This window comes from Anticarsia gemmatalis, chromosome 3 (genome assembly GCF_050436995.1).
Source record: "Anticarsia gemmatalis isolate Benzon Research Colony breed Stoneville strain chromosome 3, ilAntGemm2 primary, whole genome shotgun sequence".
Classification (NCBI taxonomy): domain Eukaryota; kingdom Metazoa; phylum Arthropoda; class Insecta; order Lepidoptera; family Erebidae; genus Anticarsia; species Anticarsia gemmatalis.
In genome coordinates this window covers 11,475,485-11,491,937 of record NC_134747.1, presented here as the reverse complement: position 1 = coordinate 11,491,937, position 16,453 = coordinate 11,475,485, and the positions used below count along the sequence as shown (strand labels likewise).

General features: G+C 34.7%; 2 protein-coding genes across 20 annotated transcripts in view; one reads left to right on the top strand and one right to left on the bottom strand.

The window, feature by feature from the left end:
• The window catches only part of Pde1c (Phosphodiesterase 1c), a 519,661-nt gene that overhangs the window by 348,149 nt on the left and 155,059 nt on the right, over positions 1-16,453 (top strand). The gene's annotated exons all lie outside the window — the stretch shown is intronic.
• Positions 10,637-16,448, bottom strand: LOC142987660 (maltase A1-like). The gene is made up of 9 exons (XM_076136566.1): positions 16,261-16,448; positions 15,937-16,116; positions 15,368-15,525; positions 14,582-15,160; positions 14,396-14,503; positions 14,099-14,249; positions 13,580-13,775; positions 11,786-11,923; positions 10,637-10,782 (listed from the first exon to the last, which is right to left on the bottom strand). Exons 1-9 carry the CDS (start codon positions 16,412-16,414, stop codon positions 10,716-10,718), a joined length of 1,731 nt encoding a protein of 576 aa, XP_075992681.1. The 5' UTR covers positions 16,415-16,448; the 3' UTR covers positions 10,637-10,715.

Below are 16,453 nucleotides of genomic sequence, written 5' to 3'. Positions count from 1 at the left end.
TTGTTTTGATACAAGGTTAATGACCTACGAATAAGTGAAAAAAAAGTTATCAATTTCTGTAGTCAACTTTCAAGCATGTAGTATTTGGTGTCGAAGTCTTGATATTAATTGTGACTAGATAACTAGAGAATAGAATAATATATGCTTTCATTTTAAAAGAGCCAAACAAGAGCGATATCCAAGTGCAACTTCCAAGTCAAACTTGAATTTTGCGTTTTAAAAGCACTATTTTGAAGTACCAACACAAGTAGAAACGCGACAAAATCAGATGTTATGTTAAAACTAGGTAGTTATTTAAATCATAACAATATAGAGTGCATACACTTTTTACATACATACAGTAGTATAACAAGAACAGGCAAAACACTACAAATAACAGACTAAAAGTCATCGATTCAGCGAACTGCAATCGATACGACCATTAAAAATTCAGGCATGCCACCTTATCTACACCTTCGATCTAAGATTACGTAGATTATCTATTAAGGCAATAGAATGCGACTACCTATAACCGAACTATGTAATCCAGATTGATCGACGACAAATATTTCTATGACATTCTGACTTCTAGTATCATATAATATCTAACGGCTTAATAAATCACCGATCGGAGTTTGTTAGAAAAAACTAATCGTAGTTCGACTGTATTTTTCTTAACTACAGTTCCGTAGTATTAAAACTCAGCGAACAATTTGCTTAAGCACTATCCTTCTTTTGATATAGAAGCTGCCTATAAAAGGAATGTGTTCTGCGTAGGTGTAACAAAACCGTAGCAGAGGCGACGCGAAGGCGTAGCGTAGGCGTAGTGGAATCGTAGCGTAGGCATTGTAAATTAAATTAGTTGCAGCATTTTTCATGAAATTTTATTGCATGCCTTCAGTGACCATGTCCGTTTACAGGAAACAATAATTAAAGGAAAGATTATACTTAAAAGTGTTTTAAAGCGAATAAAAAACCATACTAGATTTGTAAGTAACATTTACCTAACTATTCTTAGATTAAGGAAAACAGTTTTAAGGTTTTCTTCACTGAAAGCGGGTCTCTAGAAATCTAAAAGTCTTAGCCGTAGTTCTAAATAGGTAATACACGTCAATTAGAGTGACATTTTTCGCGGGAGACCCATAACGACACAGTGTGATAACATCTATACAAATTCCTTCTCAAAGCTAATACCGTGTCTGTAAATGGAAACCGAATAGACGACTAGGTTTTATGACTTTTTAAAGCTGGTATTCCAGGTTTTTATTGCGGATATAATTTGTAGCTTTGTAATTAATTTTGAGTATCGTTTTTTGTACTATATTCTTAACCACATCACATTGTTTAGCCTTATTATGATAAGAATCGTCTAGGTTCGAGGATTGCTTGACAAATCTACCTGTTATGTATTTCCTCCCCGAACGAAGAGGGGTTCAACACACTGGCCACGACTAAAGATTTAGCAACCCTTTGATTGCTTTAAAAATTAGATTGCAAAATTGTTTAGTTCCCCAGATGCTTAAATATCTTATTTTTATCTTTGCAGAGCAGAAAAATTAATACTAAACGTTTGAAATATTCCCTTGACCGGAATCTTACAATTTTCATCTTAATTTTTTTTATAACTCAATAAATTTGAGCCACGTCGTACCGCAAAGACTCCACCCATATAAGTAAATAGTAAAATAAGTTTTAAGTCATGTAAACCTAGTTTAAATAGTTAGTTTAAAGTTGTGATGAATACATGAACTTTACCATACGTACAGTTTAAATTACTGACTCGTGACGTCACAGAACTTCACACAGCTGTCGCGGAACTTTCATAATTTTAAACGACCTTTGCGGGATTTCTGTTTAAATTGGTTCAGAGAGTATTGTGAGATTTAGAGTTGTCTTTGGTAAATTATGTCACTGAAGTTTTGATTCTGATTGTAAATGATTGTTTGTTTTGGTTTAATTGTCAGAAAATATTAGTTGGTAAATATGACTGATTGATTAAGTTATCTTTTATCTAGCACAAGGTAAAATCAGCTATACCAAAAAAATTTGGTAGAGTTTTTTATAAGAACTTTTAACTCAGAAGATTTGATTTTCGATGCGATTTATTTACTTAGATTCACACACAATTCATTCCCATATGAGTAAGCGAAAGCCTACGGAACTTTAATGCAAATACTGCATTGCATTTTAAATGTTTCGTTCAATTTATTTTCTATCACTTCAAACACAAAATGATGACTACTAACTACCTACTAGTTTATGCATCATAGCTTTCAGTGTAGCGTTCCCCTAACTCACTAATGATGCTCCAGCCATCCGATACATTATTCCCTTATAAGGGAACCGAGATTGCGATTCAAAGGCATGTTCCGAAACTTTTAGCGAGTAACCGTGTTCGGTCCATTTACTCCTAAAGTAGCCATGCGGGCAATGAGGTGTGAGGTGTTACGAATATACGCATCATAATAAGTCTACTATATCTATACTAATATTATAAAGCTGAACAGTTTGTTTGAACACGCTGATCTCAGAAACTACTGGATCGATTTTTAAAAAATCTGTCAGTGGTAGATAGCCCATTTATCGAGAAAGACTATAGGTTATATGACGCTACGACGCTACGACGCAAAAACAGGGAAAATTATGACCCTCTCTCATGTGACGCAAGCGAAGTTGCGCGGGTCAGCTAGTGAAGTAATATGTATGTAAGTATTTTATTAGGCCTGTGATTTGTTTGTTACGGATTTTTCGGATAGAAACAGGTTTGTCTACTTTTTTTGATTTGGTGATTGCAACTAACGCAAAATTGTGTCTGATGTCTGTATGATGTCTGGATTACCAAATACGATTATTAAATTTTAAAAGGAATGGTTTCCTTTTAACTGTTTCAATAATGATTATTTACAATGTAAATAAATGTTTATAATAAATTTATTATCACTGCTGGCATCAAAGCTTCTAGTCATACATAATTGTTTCGTATATTTTTTATAATAAATTTAACTTCGTGAAAACCTGCCAATACTTTATGAAATTGCTTTGTTAGTGTTCTAATATGAACAAATTTTCAAGTATTTTAATAAAATCATAGTGTTGTGCATAAATTATAATCAAATTACCTATTAACGCTCGACAAGTTAATTTGAAATTCAAATTAAATCCTGACAACCAATTTGTTAACATTTTCCGCTTTTCAATTAATTGGATTAGTTGTGTTATTAGTGAAAATTAATTATGTTATGATTATAGTTGTTTTGAAAACTAAGCTTTATTTTGTTATTATAATTAACTATTCATTGCCCACGATTCTGTTTGGGGAACGGATGTACATATTTCTGGGATAGAAAAACAAGAAATAATAAAATAGAAAAAAAAATAATGAAAATCGTGATTGAGTAACAAACATCCATTCGAACATCCTAACATCTAAAACGATATACGATATAATATATGTTATACTACAGGCCGTCCGCGACTTCGTCCGCGTGGAAACCCTTCCCGTGTAAATCCCGATCCCTCGAGAACTGCGGGATAAAAAGTAGCCTATGTGATATTCTGGGTTTTCAGGTACCTATATACCAAATATCATCGTAATCGGTTTGGTAGTATTTGTGTGAAAGAGTAACAAACATCCATTCATAATTACATTCTCACAAACTTTCGCACTTATAATATTAGTAGGTATCATGATATTGGGCTTCGTTTGTAGACCATCACAGGTGAACAATCACCTCACACATCCTTCCTTTGCACAAAGCAGCTAATAAATCATTTAACACGTTATAAAGACAAGAGCTGTCAGTGTAAAGGGTAACCATTGTTTGGTCTTTTAATTAAGGGTCAAAGGCACTTACGACCTTTGAACTTTAGCCTCATTTGCATATGTTTTGTAATGTAAGTTGAATAGTGATGGCTAAGGAAAGTAAAATTTTATTTATAGGAAGTTACTTTAAAAAACTTGCTATTGAATGTCAATGAAACTTGTAGTAATAGCTCCGGAACTAACAATTTAATAAATGGCATGGAAATAGTGTTATGTTTAATGTAAGATTTCTGACCTCGATTCTGTACCACTATCGACTACCGACAACCGGCTAGCTATCGAAGTTTTGACATTTAGAATGTACTGCCAAAATGTTTCCTTCGACACCCGTCAGAGGCGCTGACCAGATTTTCATACAAAATTTCTCGATGACAGTTCGGTTGTCGGTAGTCGATAGTAGTAGAGAATCGAGGCACTGAAAACCTCACATTGGGTATGGGAAAATGTATTATTCCATGTATGTATGTATGTTTAAAGTAACTCACGATCATTTATTTCTGTTATGTATTTGAGCCAAATATTGTGTTATAGATATGAATATATTTTCGAACAAATTATTATAAACACTTATAACTCAATGGTGCATACTTACACATAATTATTATGGCTACCACCCTGCTTTTGTTTCATAAAAAATGCAAAAAAGTCGATTCAAAATAAATACAATCTATCGCGTAAAACTTACAAGGACTTCTTAAGTAGTTTCAGAGTTATATAAGACAGAACAAAATCTATTTCTTCTGCAAATACAATTCGACAGAATGTTTTATTCATTCATGTTGTAGGACGAAAATGTGTGTTACATTTTTGCTTGAAAATTTGGAAGTATAGTAGATGTTTTAACGTTTCTAACTAGTCTCCAATCTTCTAGAGTTTTATAGATTTAAGAATTTTTGATGAATAGTTAACGATATGAATGCTGTTGCTCAGGGTCAAAAATAATATGATTACCTCATTACTCTTACGAATTTTCTATTTAGTCCTTAAAAAACTTTCAAGCAAACACAGCTCTACAATAGTCCTTGTTTTGTAATTGGTGCTTTAGGAAATGCTCTAAATTATTCACGAGAGGAATTATCCTTTCTCACATCATATAGTGTTCTTTCAGATTTTCGCAAAATATTCCTCGCATAGTGTCAGTCAAACACAATACGTATTATAGTATAGATATGGGTTCATAGAGGGTCAGCCCGTTTCGAGAAGGTCATTAACCCGAGGAAGTGATACTGAACGTAACTTCTTAGTGATTAGCATAGTAATGTATTCATTATCCCAACGTTAACAGATTAAGGGCAGAGAGATATCTTTATTGTTAGTTAAGGACCATTCTGGACTATGTTGTTGTGTAGTATTAACAGTTATGGTAAACTTTTGCGGAAATATTAATTCCTAAATCCAGACTTGTAACAATACTAATAATTCACGCTATCACGAATTTCAGTTGACAACTATTTTAAAGACACTATGCCGAGCACTGATTTCTCCCTCAGATAGTAGTGATTAACACCATGAAAGACCCTCAATCAGGCGTACACTAGTTGTCAACTGACATACTTGATAAACCCCTGAGTTGTATGTGTTACAATATCTCTACGAAATAAATTTGTTTGAACTTTAAAGTCTTTATTACTTATTATTCGCACTCCTGTCTCCTATGTGCTCTACTGGAAATGCATGCAGCTTGGATGCAGTGTAGCTAAAACTGTCACTTCATGTTCACTGCCGGACGAATCTACCGTCTCGCCGGGTTATATGAGAAATGTTAAAGTAAACTGTTCAAATTTCTACGCTGTTGACTGTTCAGTAACACATTGGTATGGTCAAAAAGGTCTAGCTACTAAGCGTTAGTCCAATTCCTGCGCCATTCTCATATTATTATGTCCTCGATATCAAACCATAGCATAACTATTGAAGACATTTCAATCTCAAAGACGTATTAGTGTCAATAGCACGATCTGATTGTCTAATATCTCTACAATATGCAAGCTAAACGCCTCTTCATGTCTGAATCAAGCCGACATATTGTAGCGTTCCTATGTTGTATACATGTTCATACTATACTGTACATGTGTATATTGTATGATACATGTTTGTACTATACTGAGCTATGCACGAGAGTTGTTATACATTCACGATAGATGTCGCACAAAGCGTACGTGATATTATGGTGAGCCGCAATCCTCCGGACAATTGTTGCTTCCCCGCAATGCATCGAATTGTACCGCAAATCCTCTAACATTGAATTCTCTGTGAAAATCAGGTTTCATACTAAAGTACGTTTTTATAAAATTGGTCTATACTTTCAGGTGTCAGCAGAGGGACTTGAAACACTTGATATTTCGCTTGATATTGTTTCCTTTATGCAAGAATGGGCCCCGTACACCGATCTTGTAACAATACAAAGATATTGGTAATCACGTTACATAATTTATGTTGAATTTGATACATTCTATAATCGAACATAACTTTAACCCATATCTTCCCAAGGCAATAAATATTCAAAAATACATTGTTTTCTTTACACTTTTATATAAAGTAGCCTTTCAATAAAACAAAAATAGGCGTCAAATTTTTTAGGGTTGTAGGGTAACTGAAATTCAGTACCGCACCTTAAATGGGGCGTTGGGATAATATGTCACTGGTATATGTATAGAGAAAAAATTACCTGTTGTTATGTTATATCACTTTTATTTATGGAATATCAAACCAATAGATAAAATTACAAGTAATCATATTAAATAATAAATAAATAAATAAAAAAGAAATCAGTAAAACAAAAAATATTGAATTGTGAGGCAATATTGCAGGCAATGTGCGTAAAATTACGCAAAACCTTCATTAGCGGCTCCTAAAATTAGGCTTTTGTGGCATTCACGACACCAAATTTGAGTTCCGTTTTGATAATATAATGATCCTTTCCTTCCTCTTGATCATAGTCTTAGCTTTCTTAGGGGCGCGGCAGACATATCGGATCAAATAGGGGTCTTCACCGCTTCGCCTTTCCCCTTGACGTCCAACAGTCGTCCACATTGCCTTACCACATAACTTCTGATGATGAAACCGTATGTCGAACTTCGGCTTCAGCCAACAATTAGCGACGCGCAAGATTATAAATCGCCCCTGCATCCTTGCTTCCACTATTTTCGTCACTCAAATCGTCATTTTCAGGTAGCGTGATATAAATATTAGCTGAAATTGTAATGTTATCGTCTTCTAAAGCTGATAGAATTCACTGATATTCAACCTGTAACTAAAAAAAACAAAAGTAATAACTCCTAATTTTATATAAACTATGTTCCAATAAAATTGTTCAAACAAATTATCATGGTGCCTTCTGTTCCCAACGCACCTCAAATGGGGCGTTCAATAGAACATTGTAAAATTCACATAAAAAAATGAAATAACTTTATGTTACTATTATTACCTGATAATATAACCTTATTACTTACCAAAACATCGCCCCACTAAAATTATGAATAATAAATATAATAGTTATTACATACCTTTTCCTGCCCCTCGTGTTGCTCGAAATTGACCAAACTCGGAATTTTATAAAAAAAATACTAATGACCACAATCGCTGCCAATTACTACTAGATTATCCGCAAAGATGTCTAGTATATAATAAAATTATAAAAGGAGGATGGGAAACAAATGTATGGAATCTGGGCCCACCCCTCAATAGTAACATATGATTTACCGTTGGATAGGCCTTTTTAGCGGAACATTATTTACTAACTAAACTATGGTCAAATGTTAGTACTTTCGGAGCTACGATGTCTTAAAGTCGTCTCAGATTATCATATTATTTATAAGGTAAAATAGTAATGATACTAATAATACATGTATTTTACTTTAAAACAAGATTAATTATTCGTCTTCTTCATCAATAAGAATGACATCATTTAAGAAAAACGCGGGGGCCACGAATGGTTGATATCTTCCAACTCCTAGGTACCAAATCAAAGATATGATGTGAGCGCACGATCCCACAGTTCGCCGTCCGGTCAAACAAGTGCAATAATATTGTGTTATCGCGTTTCTTCCAACTTGGTTTCGATCAATTAATATATAGCAATAATATGTTCTTGCTCTTACGTGGCGTGATTGTATCCTTTGGAGGGGTGGGGTGCTAGAGAGGGGAGCTGCTAGAGAGATAAGCGATGATTATACACAATACAGTTTAAGCCTCGGTAGTGTTAATATTTTAATGAAGTAAACTACGATAAATAATTGCTTAGATTGGGATCATTTTTATGGCAGTATAATAGGTAGTATAACTCCGAAAGTACTGACTTTTAACGTTAGTCGTAATACTAAGTTTTATTCTGCATGAAAATACCTATTCATTCATATGTATCTCACTTCTATTGAGAGGTGGGCCCACCATTACCCATTGTCCTTTATCGTTAATTGTTAACATTCAGGTTTTATCGTATAAAATATAAGTGCACCTTAAATGGGGCGGTGGGAAGATATGGGTTAAGTTCCGTAATCGTTAGTCCTAGTTAAACAAAACATTGGATTAGGCAGTACAAAATACAAATACTCTCTAAAATTATTTTCAATAATCTTAAGTTCAAAGGAGCACATTTAAAATTAATATTATTCTAAATGACTAATTAACGGATAAACGAAGCGTTTGTATAAATAGGTCATTACTATGTACGAATAATATCAGTATTTTGTAAACTAATTATCAAAACATTTTCTATATTCATAACTGCTGGTTAAATGCCGGTTTGAAAGGGCTCCAGGAGGCGCTACAAAGGCGGCTATTAATATGCTCAAAGTAATTGTAAGTTAAATAATGCTAATATTCTTTTACAGTTACGATAAACGTTATGCTAGATGGCAGGTATTGTAAGTAAAGCAATGACTGTATTCAAAATTGTGACTTTTTGTCTGCCTTGACTATTAAGCTTTACAGAAAACGCCGTACACGTAGTTGAATACTGGGCTGGCAGTGTATAGCAAAACAGAAAGTGTCATACACTATTTGAAATATTAATACTTTAATTTGTTTGCCATCGACACGCTAAGAAGAAGATTAAGCTTTATCAATAGTTCCCTGTAGCGCGATTCTCAAAAGTCGGTACTATAGAGTATCGAGAGTTTGTCATTTTTAAAATGTACTGCATCCTACGGCGCCCTCTAGGAGCACTGATCTGAAAACTGAAACAAAATTTTCGATACCTAGCCGCTTGTCAATAGTCGATAGAACTAGAGAGAAATCGTGCTACTAAAAGGAAACCAAAATAATCCTCTATGAGATTTTAGACCAGGCGTTTGATACATTCAAGTATTATACAAATCACTCATGCATTTCTCTGATGTGGTCTTCCTAGTATTCAAATGATCCTCTTCAATCTAATCCGAATCAAGTGTGATACACAAACATGTATCACTCACGTGTTCAACGGTTTAACACAGATAATCCATTATTAACATACATGCAAGTTTACTAATAGACATCTAAACCTCGATTTTACTACTTCTTCTTTCTTCTACTATCGAATATATATGTTACTGTAAAAGCCCGAACTGTGGTAAATCCTAAGATTTTCCGGTAAAACCTAAGATTTACCAACTCTCAATGGTAAAAGTCCGAACGTTCTTTTATTTCGAACTTTTACCACCATTTAATTGGCAAATCTTAGGATTTACATAATGACACGGTAAAAGTTGATAAAGTCATATTGTAATGTGTTTGAGCCGTAATATAATGATATTGCTAGGGATATAATTATATGCCATAACATAATTATAATGAGAGTTTGAAGATGTCACCGGAGCCCCGCTTTGCGGGGCTCCTCCTTCTGGGTGGTTTAAAAAAAAATAACCACGAAGGCTGAGGTGGGAGCTTCGCTTCGCTCGCTCCCACCTCAGCCTTCTAACCTAACCTACCCATGTCGGTTTGCCGAAAACTCCTTCTTTATAACTATTAAATTATTTCATATTAGCTACATTTACCTGCCCTTGAGGTATATCCTAAGATTTACCAAGTGAATAGGGGTAAAAGTTCGAAATAATAGAGTTATTCGGACTTTTACCGTTGAGAGTTGGTAAATCTTAGGTTTAACCGGAAAATCTTAGGATTGACCACAGTCCGGGCTTTTACAGTAACATATACACCGGCTAGCTATCTAGAAATGCTGTATGAAAATGTAATCAACGCCTCTAGTGGGCGGCGTAGGAACTAATATTGCAGTTCATTTTAAATGTCAAACTCTCGATACTCGATGATTACGATAGCAGGAAATTAGGCTACAGGTGGAATTACCGCAGTTGCTTTTATACTTTTGGTGACACTATCTAACACTTATCTATTAAATAAGTAATTAAAATTCGTGGAACCGGCCCTTAATGTTTCACTCCAAAGAAATATGAAAACAATTCAACGAAGAGTTTCTAATAAAGAATAATAATGGAAATGAAAACGAAGGATAAATAAGACGGGGAACAGCATTTTATTGAAGAACATTTAAATATTATGGCAACTTTTGATAGCATTCATAAAGTTATAAGTGTTCCAGTTTTCTAGGCAATGCTTTCATATTTTAAGGCTGTGAACACAGAAGCGGTAGGACAGTAACAGTTTATACTCTTGGAATATCTAATAAAATCAGCTGAAAAATGGCCCGTTTTATGCATATTCTAGAGAATATAAATTGCTACCTAGTATTGGTATTAATACCTAGTATCGGTACCTAGTATTATTGGTTCCCAGTATTAGTACCTGGTATAAGTACTACCTAGTATTAGGATTGGTACCTAGTATTACTAGTACACAGCTTTGATTTTCCTCAGAGGTTGGGAAATATTATATACGTAATAGCTGTTATTAAAAAGTTTTATTTATACTTTTTTTATTAGGAAATTTACACAACTTTTTTGATTGGAAGTGTAGTACTTTACACAACTTTGAGCACTAAAGATTCACTGTCAAGGATCTCCAGTTTGTTCGCTTGAAGCACGTCCCTGAAAATAAAATGAGAAACGTTGTAAAATTTTATTTGAAAATATACCTCAATAATATTATATTATAAAGACAAAAGTGAGGATGGATGTTTGTAAGTTTGTTACTTTTTCATGCATAAACTACTGAACGAAATTTACACAGATATTGTATAGCTTCGATTAACACATAGCATACTTTTACCACGGAAAATCTATTCACGCGAGAAAAGTAGCAGGCAGAAGCTATCTTTAAAATTCTAAGAAATGAATCGTTCCGTTGTTATGTTAATTTTCCTATCCATTTCGATGGTAACTTTTGTTTTGACTTTGAAAGTCTTTCTCAGCCAAATAAGTTTGTTTTACCTCCGGATGCGCTGCAAACACTCCCTAAGTTTGAGAGTGGATTTCTCTTGAACTTTGAGGAAACATAAACCAAATAATGTTAGCTCCAGATTCGAACTTTCTGGCATTTCAAGCGGTAATGTCACAAGATTTCTGACTCAACAGTGGATGCAATCTAATAATGGTTGTATAGAGAAAAACTTTTATGAATTAATTAATAAGAGTTTCTAATTATTATTTTTTTAAAGAGAATTCCCGCAATAATAATTGCACTTGTATCGCCAGGAGTTTTACAAATCTACAAACAGCGGACACAAATCGAATGTGAATCGAACCCAAGACCCGACGCAATGACAGCGGCGAGGTGACCTTAACCACTGCGGCAGTCGAATATTTCAATGAGTCAACATAGGACGGCTTTACAAGCTGGAAGTTTCTAGGTGACTGAAAAGCTATTTGCAGGATGTAGGGTATCAAACATCTTTATACAATAAAATCAATCATCACGAAATCTCATCTGAAACAAAACCCGAAAGTCTAAAGGACATTTTTCAGGGGTGTGAAAAATACGGGCCCGAAATTCAATATTACTTAAATAGTAGGGGCTAGTGGTTAAACTATTGATAAGAGACGAGTCTTTCGAAAAAATATTTAGAAAATAATCTAGCTCTATATTACTTACCCTGCATTCTTAGGAGATTCGATGCTGCTGATGACCACTTCAACGTTTTCTCCCACATTTTCGAAGTAGCTCAAGTCAATTGTGTAGCCATCGGTTCTGAAGTTCACAACCACTATGTAGTTGTCTTTTCCATACCACCTGAAAAAAAAACAAGTTATATTCAAATATTATCACATAAATAATTAAAAAAGTGACTGTGTATTTCAATATGGATATGCAAATTTCCAAAAGGGCACATGCGTTATGACTTTGTAGAAGAAGATGTGCCCTTTTCAAAATTGCATATTTTAATTCGTTTATATTAGTGTTCTTGACAGTTCAAACGAGTTTGCGATACTTAATACAAACGCTAATTTCAATTCGTATTCGATTTGAGGTACATTTTGATTGACTTGTAAGTTAAAGCCTTTAAAGACAATAAATATTAGATATTTTTATGTTATTTGCCGGAAATGGTCATACAACGAGGAAGTCATTCAGAATTATAAATGCAAAGACTACTATTTAAACGTCATAATAAATGATGCAAACAACATGCCTTATGGTGTATGACGTCTAAATATTGCATTGAGTAATTTATTAGCCGTCGATATGTTCCACGAAGAAAGCTCATACATCAACGTCAAGTTGTTAGTTATTGAAGGTTATGTGGAATATCTTCACCATATTATTTCCTTGTGTATTGAATCTAGGCAAGAACGTGTTGAAATCTATTTTTAGAATATCTTGACCACCTTCATAACTTTTAAACTGTCGCGTTGCATGTTTAATGTATTAAATAAAACGGGAATTAACGCGAACACGCAGTTTACCTTAAAATGCCTAACGTTTCGGCGCAGGTTGCACTCGCCGTGGTCGCAGGCTGTGGGCAGACCACGGCGAGTGGCATTTTAAGGTAAAATGTGTGTTCGCGTTAATTCCCGTATTCGGTATACATCTAGACCACCTGTTTTGTAAAAATGTGTGTGTTTATTCATCATCACTCGCGTGAAAGCGGCTTAATAAAGCAAAAGGTAGTGTGATATTATAGCCCCAGAAGAAACAAAGCGTACTGCTTTCAGAAAATTAGATGAAGCAACCTGGTACCCAATAAAAAAAAGCATTTATGAGCGCTCGCAAATAATTTGTTAACTCTGTTATTACATGTCCAAGATATCGTATACAAAAGACAAACGTTTTTTTTAAAGCCGTATTACATAAGTTATGTTATCAAAAATCCGTAATCGCATTGCAACAAGAAATATCCGTTCAAAAAAACAATAACACCGTCTATAGTAACAAAATTCTTACAAGTGGTTAGTCCATTGATAATAATGTCATGTCTATAAGTTAAGATAGATATATCTCAAGTAGGTATTTGGGTTTCAGATAATGTCATGGAAAAATTAGGTAAACAAAATAACATGAAGATTATAGTAATATTTTTGTATGACTTCACTGTTCTAAACATCGGTCAGCCACGTGCACAGGTGACCTAATCAAATGGTATCAAAAAGTTAAGACAGTAACACTGGTTGAGGTGAATAAATAATGACACAAATCAAGTGGATTACTGGAATAAATGAAAGTGGAAATTAAAATTTTAAGATCTATAAACTCGGCAAGAAACATGAATTACAAATATCGGTATTTTATCTATGATTAATTTAATCACAGTGTAGTGGTACTCGGTACAAGATGATGCAAAAGAGATCAATAAAATATAGTAGACTCAAGGCTAAACCCCTCCCGCGTTTGGGAGGAAACCCTTGCCCAGCAGTGTGACAGAAATGGACTAAAAAAATAGAAACTGACCTCCTAAAAGCAAAAACGCCATCATTGAAAGCAACAGATTCGTATCTGCCGTGTCTAAAGGCGGCTTCAGCGCGAAGAGAAGCCAAAGCCTTATAGATGTTTAGGTGGGAATTTGCCGTTGCACGCTGGACTTCCACGTTCAACTCTTCATAACCTTCGGCTACTGGAAGCCAGGTCTTGTCAGCAACAGAGAAACCTAAAAGTTGTTTTTTATGTTAGAAAGTACTTTTATCTATACTAATATTATAAAGCTGTGAAGTTTGTTTGTTTGTTTGTACGCGATAATCTCAGGAACTACAGCTTTGAATTGAATAAATATTCTTGGGTTGAATGACCAGTTATCGAGGAGGCTTTAAGCTACATAACATCACGCTACGCCCATTGGGAACGGAAGTAGCAACGAAAAATCTTACAAAAACAGGGAAAATTATGACCCGTTCTCTCTTATGTGACGCAAGCGAAGTGGCGCGGGTCAGCTAGTATTTTTAGAGACGACATTTAAATGATTAAAATGTTTACCTGCGTTTTTGTTTGCATTCCACTGGAAAGGTGTACGTTCAGGGTCCCTAGAAGACTTCCAGTAGTTGATTGGATCATCGGTATTACAGCCGCTAGGGTCTACTGTGTCTTCCCAACTTACGTAGCCATCGACCATGCCAATTTCTTCACCCTAAAATTCCAATATTTATAAAGATCTATTTATATCACTTATCCGAAACATTTACTATTTTATATTGTTTTAGCCACATATGTATGGAAAGAAAGAGTGATTTTAAATTTTATACTTAGACTACAGATACCGTTCAAAATTCTTACCATGTATGTGACTGCAATACCAGGCATCAATAGCAATATCATGTTGATACCATCAACCAATTCTGGACTGAATCTAGACGCCACACGGCTATTGTCGTGATTTCCAGCCTAGAAAGAAATAATAAATAAATGACTAAAAGAACAAGAGCGAAACACAGAACTACAGATTTCATAAATAATACTTACCACAAAATTAGCTAATTTATCAATTGGTTTGAATGTCAGGAATTTGTCCAGAGCATATTTGATTTCGGCAGCGGATGAATCACCATTGACATCAGAAATCATTACGAAGTTGAAAGGCATTTGCGCTCCTTCACGATCACCTTCACCAAAGTACCTCATTGTCAGTTGTGGACTGGAATAAGCTTCAGTCATCATCACTCTCGTCAAACCATCCTTTTGACCAATTTCATCAAAAACTTCCCTCCATTGATATACCATATCAAAGGTTTCATCATGATCTTTGGTATAAATATGGTCTAAGTAGTCATAGTTATCTGGATCGTCCGTATGACCAGTTTTAGGTTCATCAGGGTATTTGCCTCCATACAGCGCCTTGTCTACTTCAAACAAATGAGCAATGGCGTCAACTCTAAAGCCAGCGACTCCCTTTTCCAGCCAGAAACGTACAACGTTCTTCATTTCCTCTACAACGTCGGGATTGCGGTAGTTCAAATCGGGTTGACCGATGACGAATTGATGGAGATAGTATTTGCCTACTTCTTCTCTGTACTCCCAGGCACTCTTACGGAAGACACTGACCTGTATAACATTTCTAGATTTAAGAGTCGTGACTACTATTTATGGATCGCACAAATAATTGTGTCATGTGGGAATCAAACCCACGTGTACTGCGCTACGGAGGTCGCCAAATGAGACACTTAGTTGAAATTAGATAGAAATTGAAACGTAAGAAATTTTGCAATATCAATATCATACAATTTGATTGTTTAAATAAAGTACACTTACCCAGTTATTAGGTGGTTGCAAATTTCCATTGTCATCAACTACTCCGTCTTCCCAAACAAAATAATCGTAGTACTTCTCATGCCCTTTCAGCGCCTCCTCAAACCACACACTTTCATTACTACCGTGGTTCGGTACAAAATCCAAAACTACTTTAATATCTACAACATAAACATTCCTGTTTGTATTTCTTGTTTGTTTCTATTCATACAGTAAACATATACAAGTCGCAAAGCAATAATCAGAATTGCTCGCAGAACTTGCAAATGTCAACGAAGTATCAACAATAGAGAAAGGTCAGCATCTCTTAAATATTTTTCTTGAGAATATCATTATTTTTGCCGCTAAAAGTCTACTATAAATAATCGCAAAAGATTTTTCACGATTTTGGTTAACCTTTTTGGTAAATTAAACCCTGCTTATGAATTTATAAAGAAATTATAATCATGAAGATAAATTACTACCTTTTTGTCAAAGGGATCTTAATTTATTAAATTAAGTGGTCGCTCATTTAATTCATAATTTCTCAGAGGAACGTTTATATAAAGATTCTGTTTATCGTAGTCACTTACCTAATTCTTTGGCTTTTGCCATGAGATTTTCAAAGTCCTCCATGGTACCGTACTCGTCTTGAATAGCGTAAAAATCAGCAATGTCATAGCCAAAATCGTACATCGGTGATTTGAAAATTGGCGACAACCAGGTAGCTCCAATGCCCATCTCTTTCAGATACTCAAGATTTTCAGTAATTCCTGCAGAAAAAAGCAAAGCAAAATTAATAGATCTTCTTCACAGGTTAATTCGTGATTTTAATGAATCATTCTAAGATATTTTCCGCATGTCTCAGACCTTAGTCATATTTTGATGTAATAGTATATTTTTGATGAGTACTTTACCATTCAAATCTCCAATTCCATCGCCATCGCTGTCTTTGAAAGATCTGGGGTAGATCTGGTAGAAGATAGTAGTCTCCCACCAGTCGAGGTCTTTGTCAGCGTTAGCACTAAGTGCCAACGCCAACACCATCGGCAAAAACAGCATGCACCGCATTTTGATCCTAGAAAGTGAAACGCAAATATCTTTACGTCA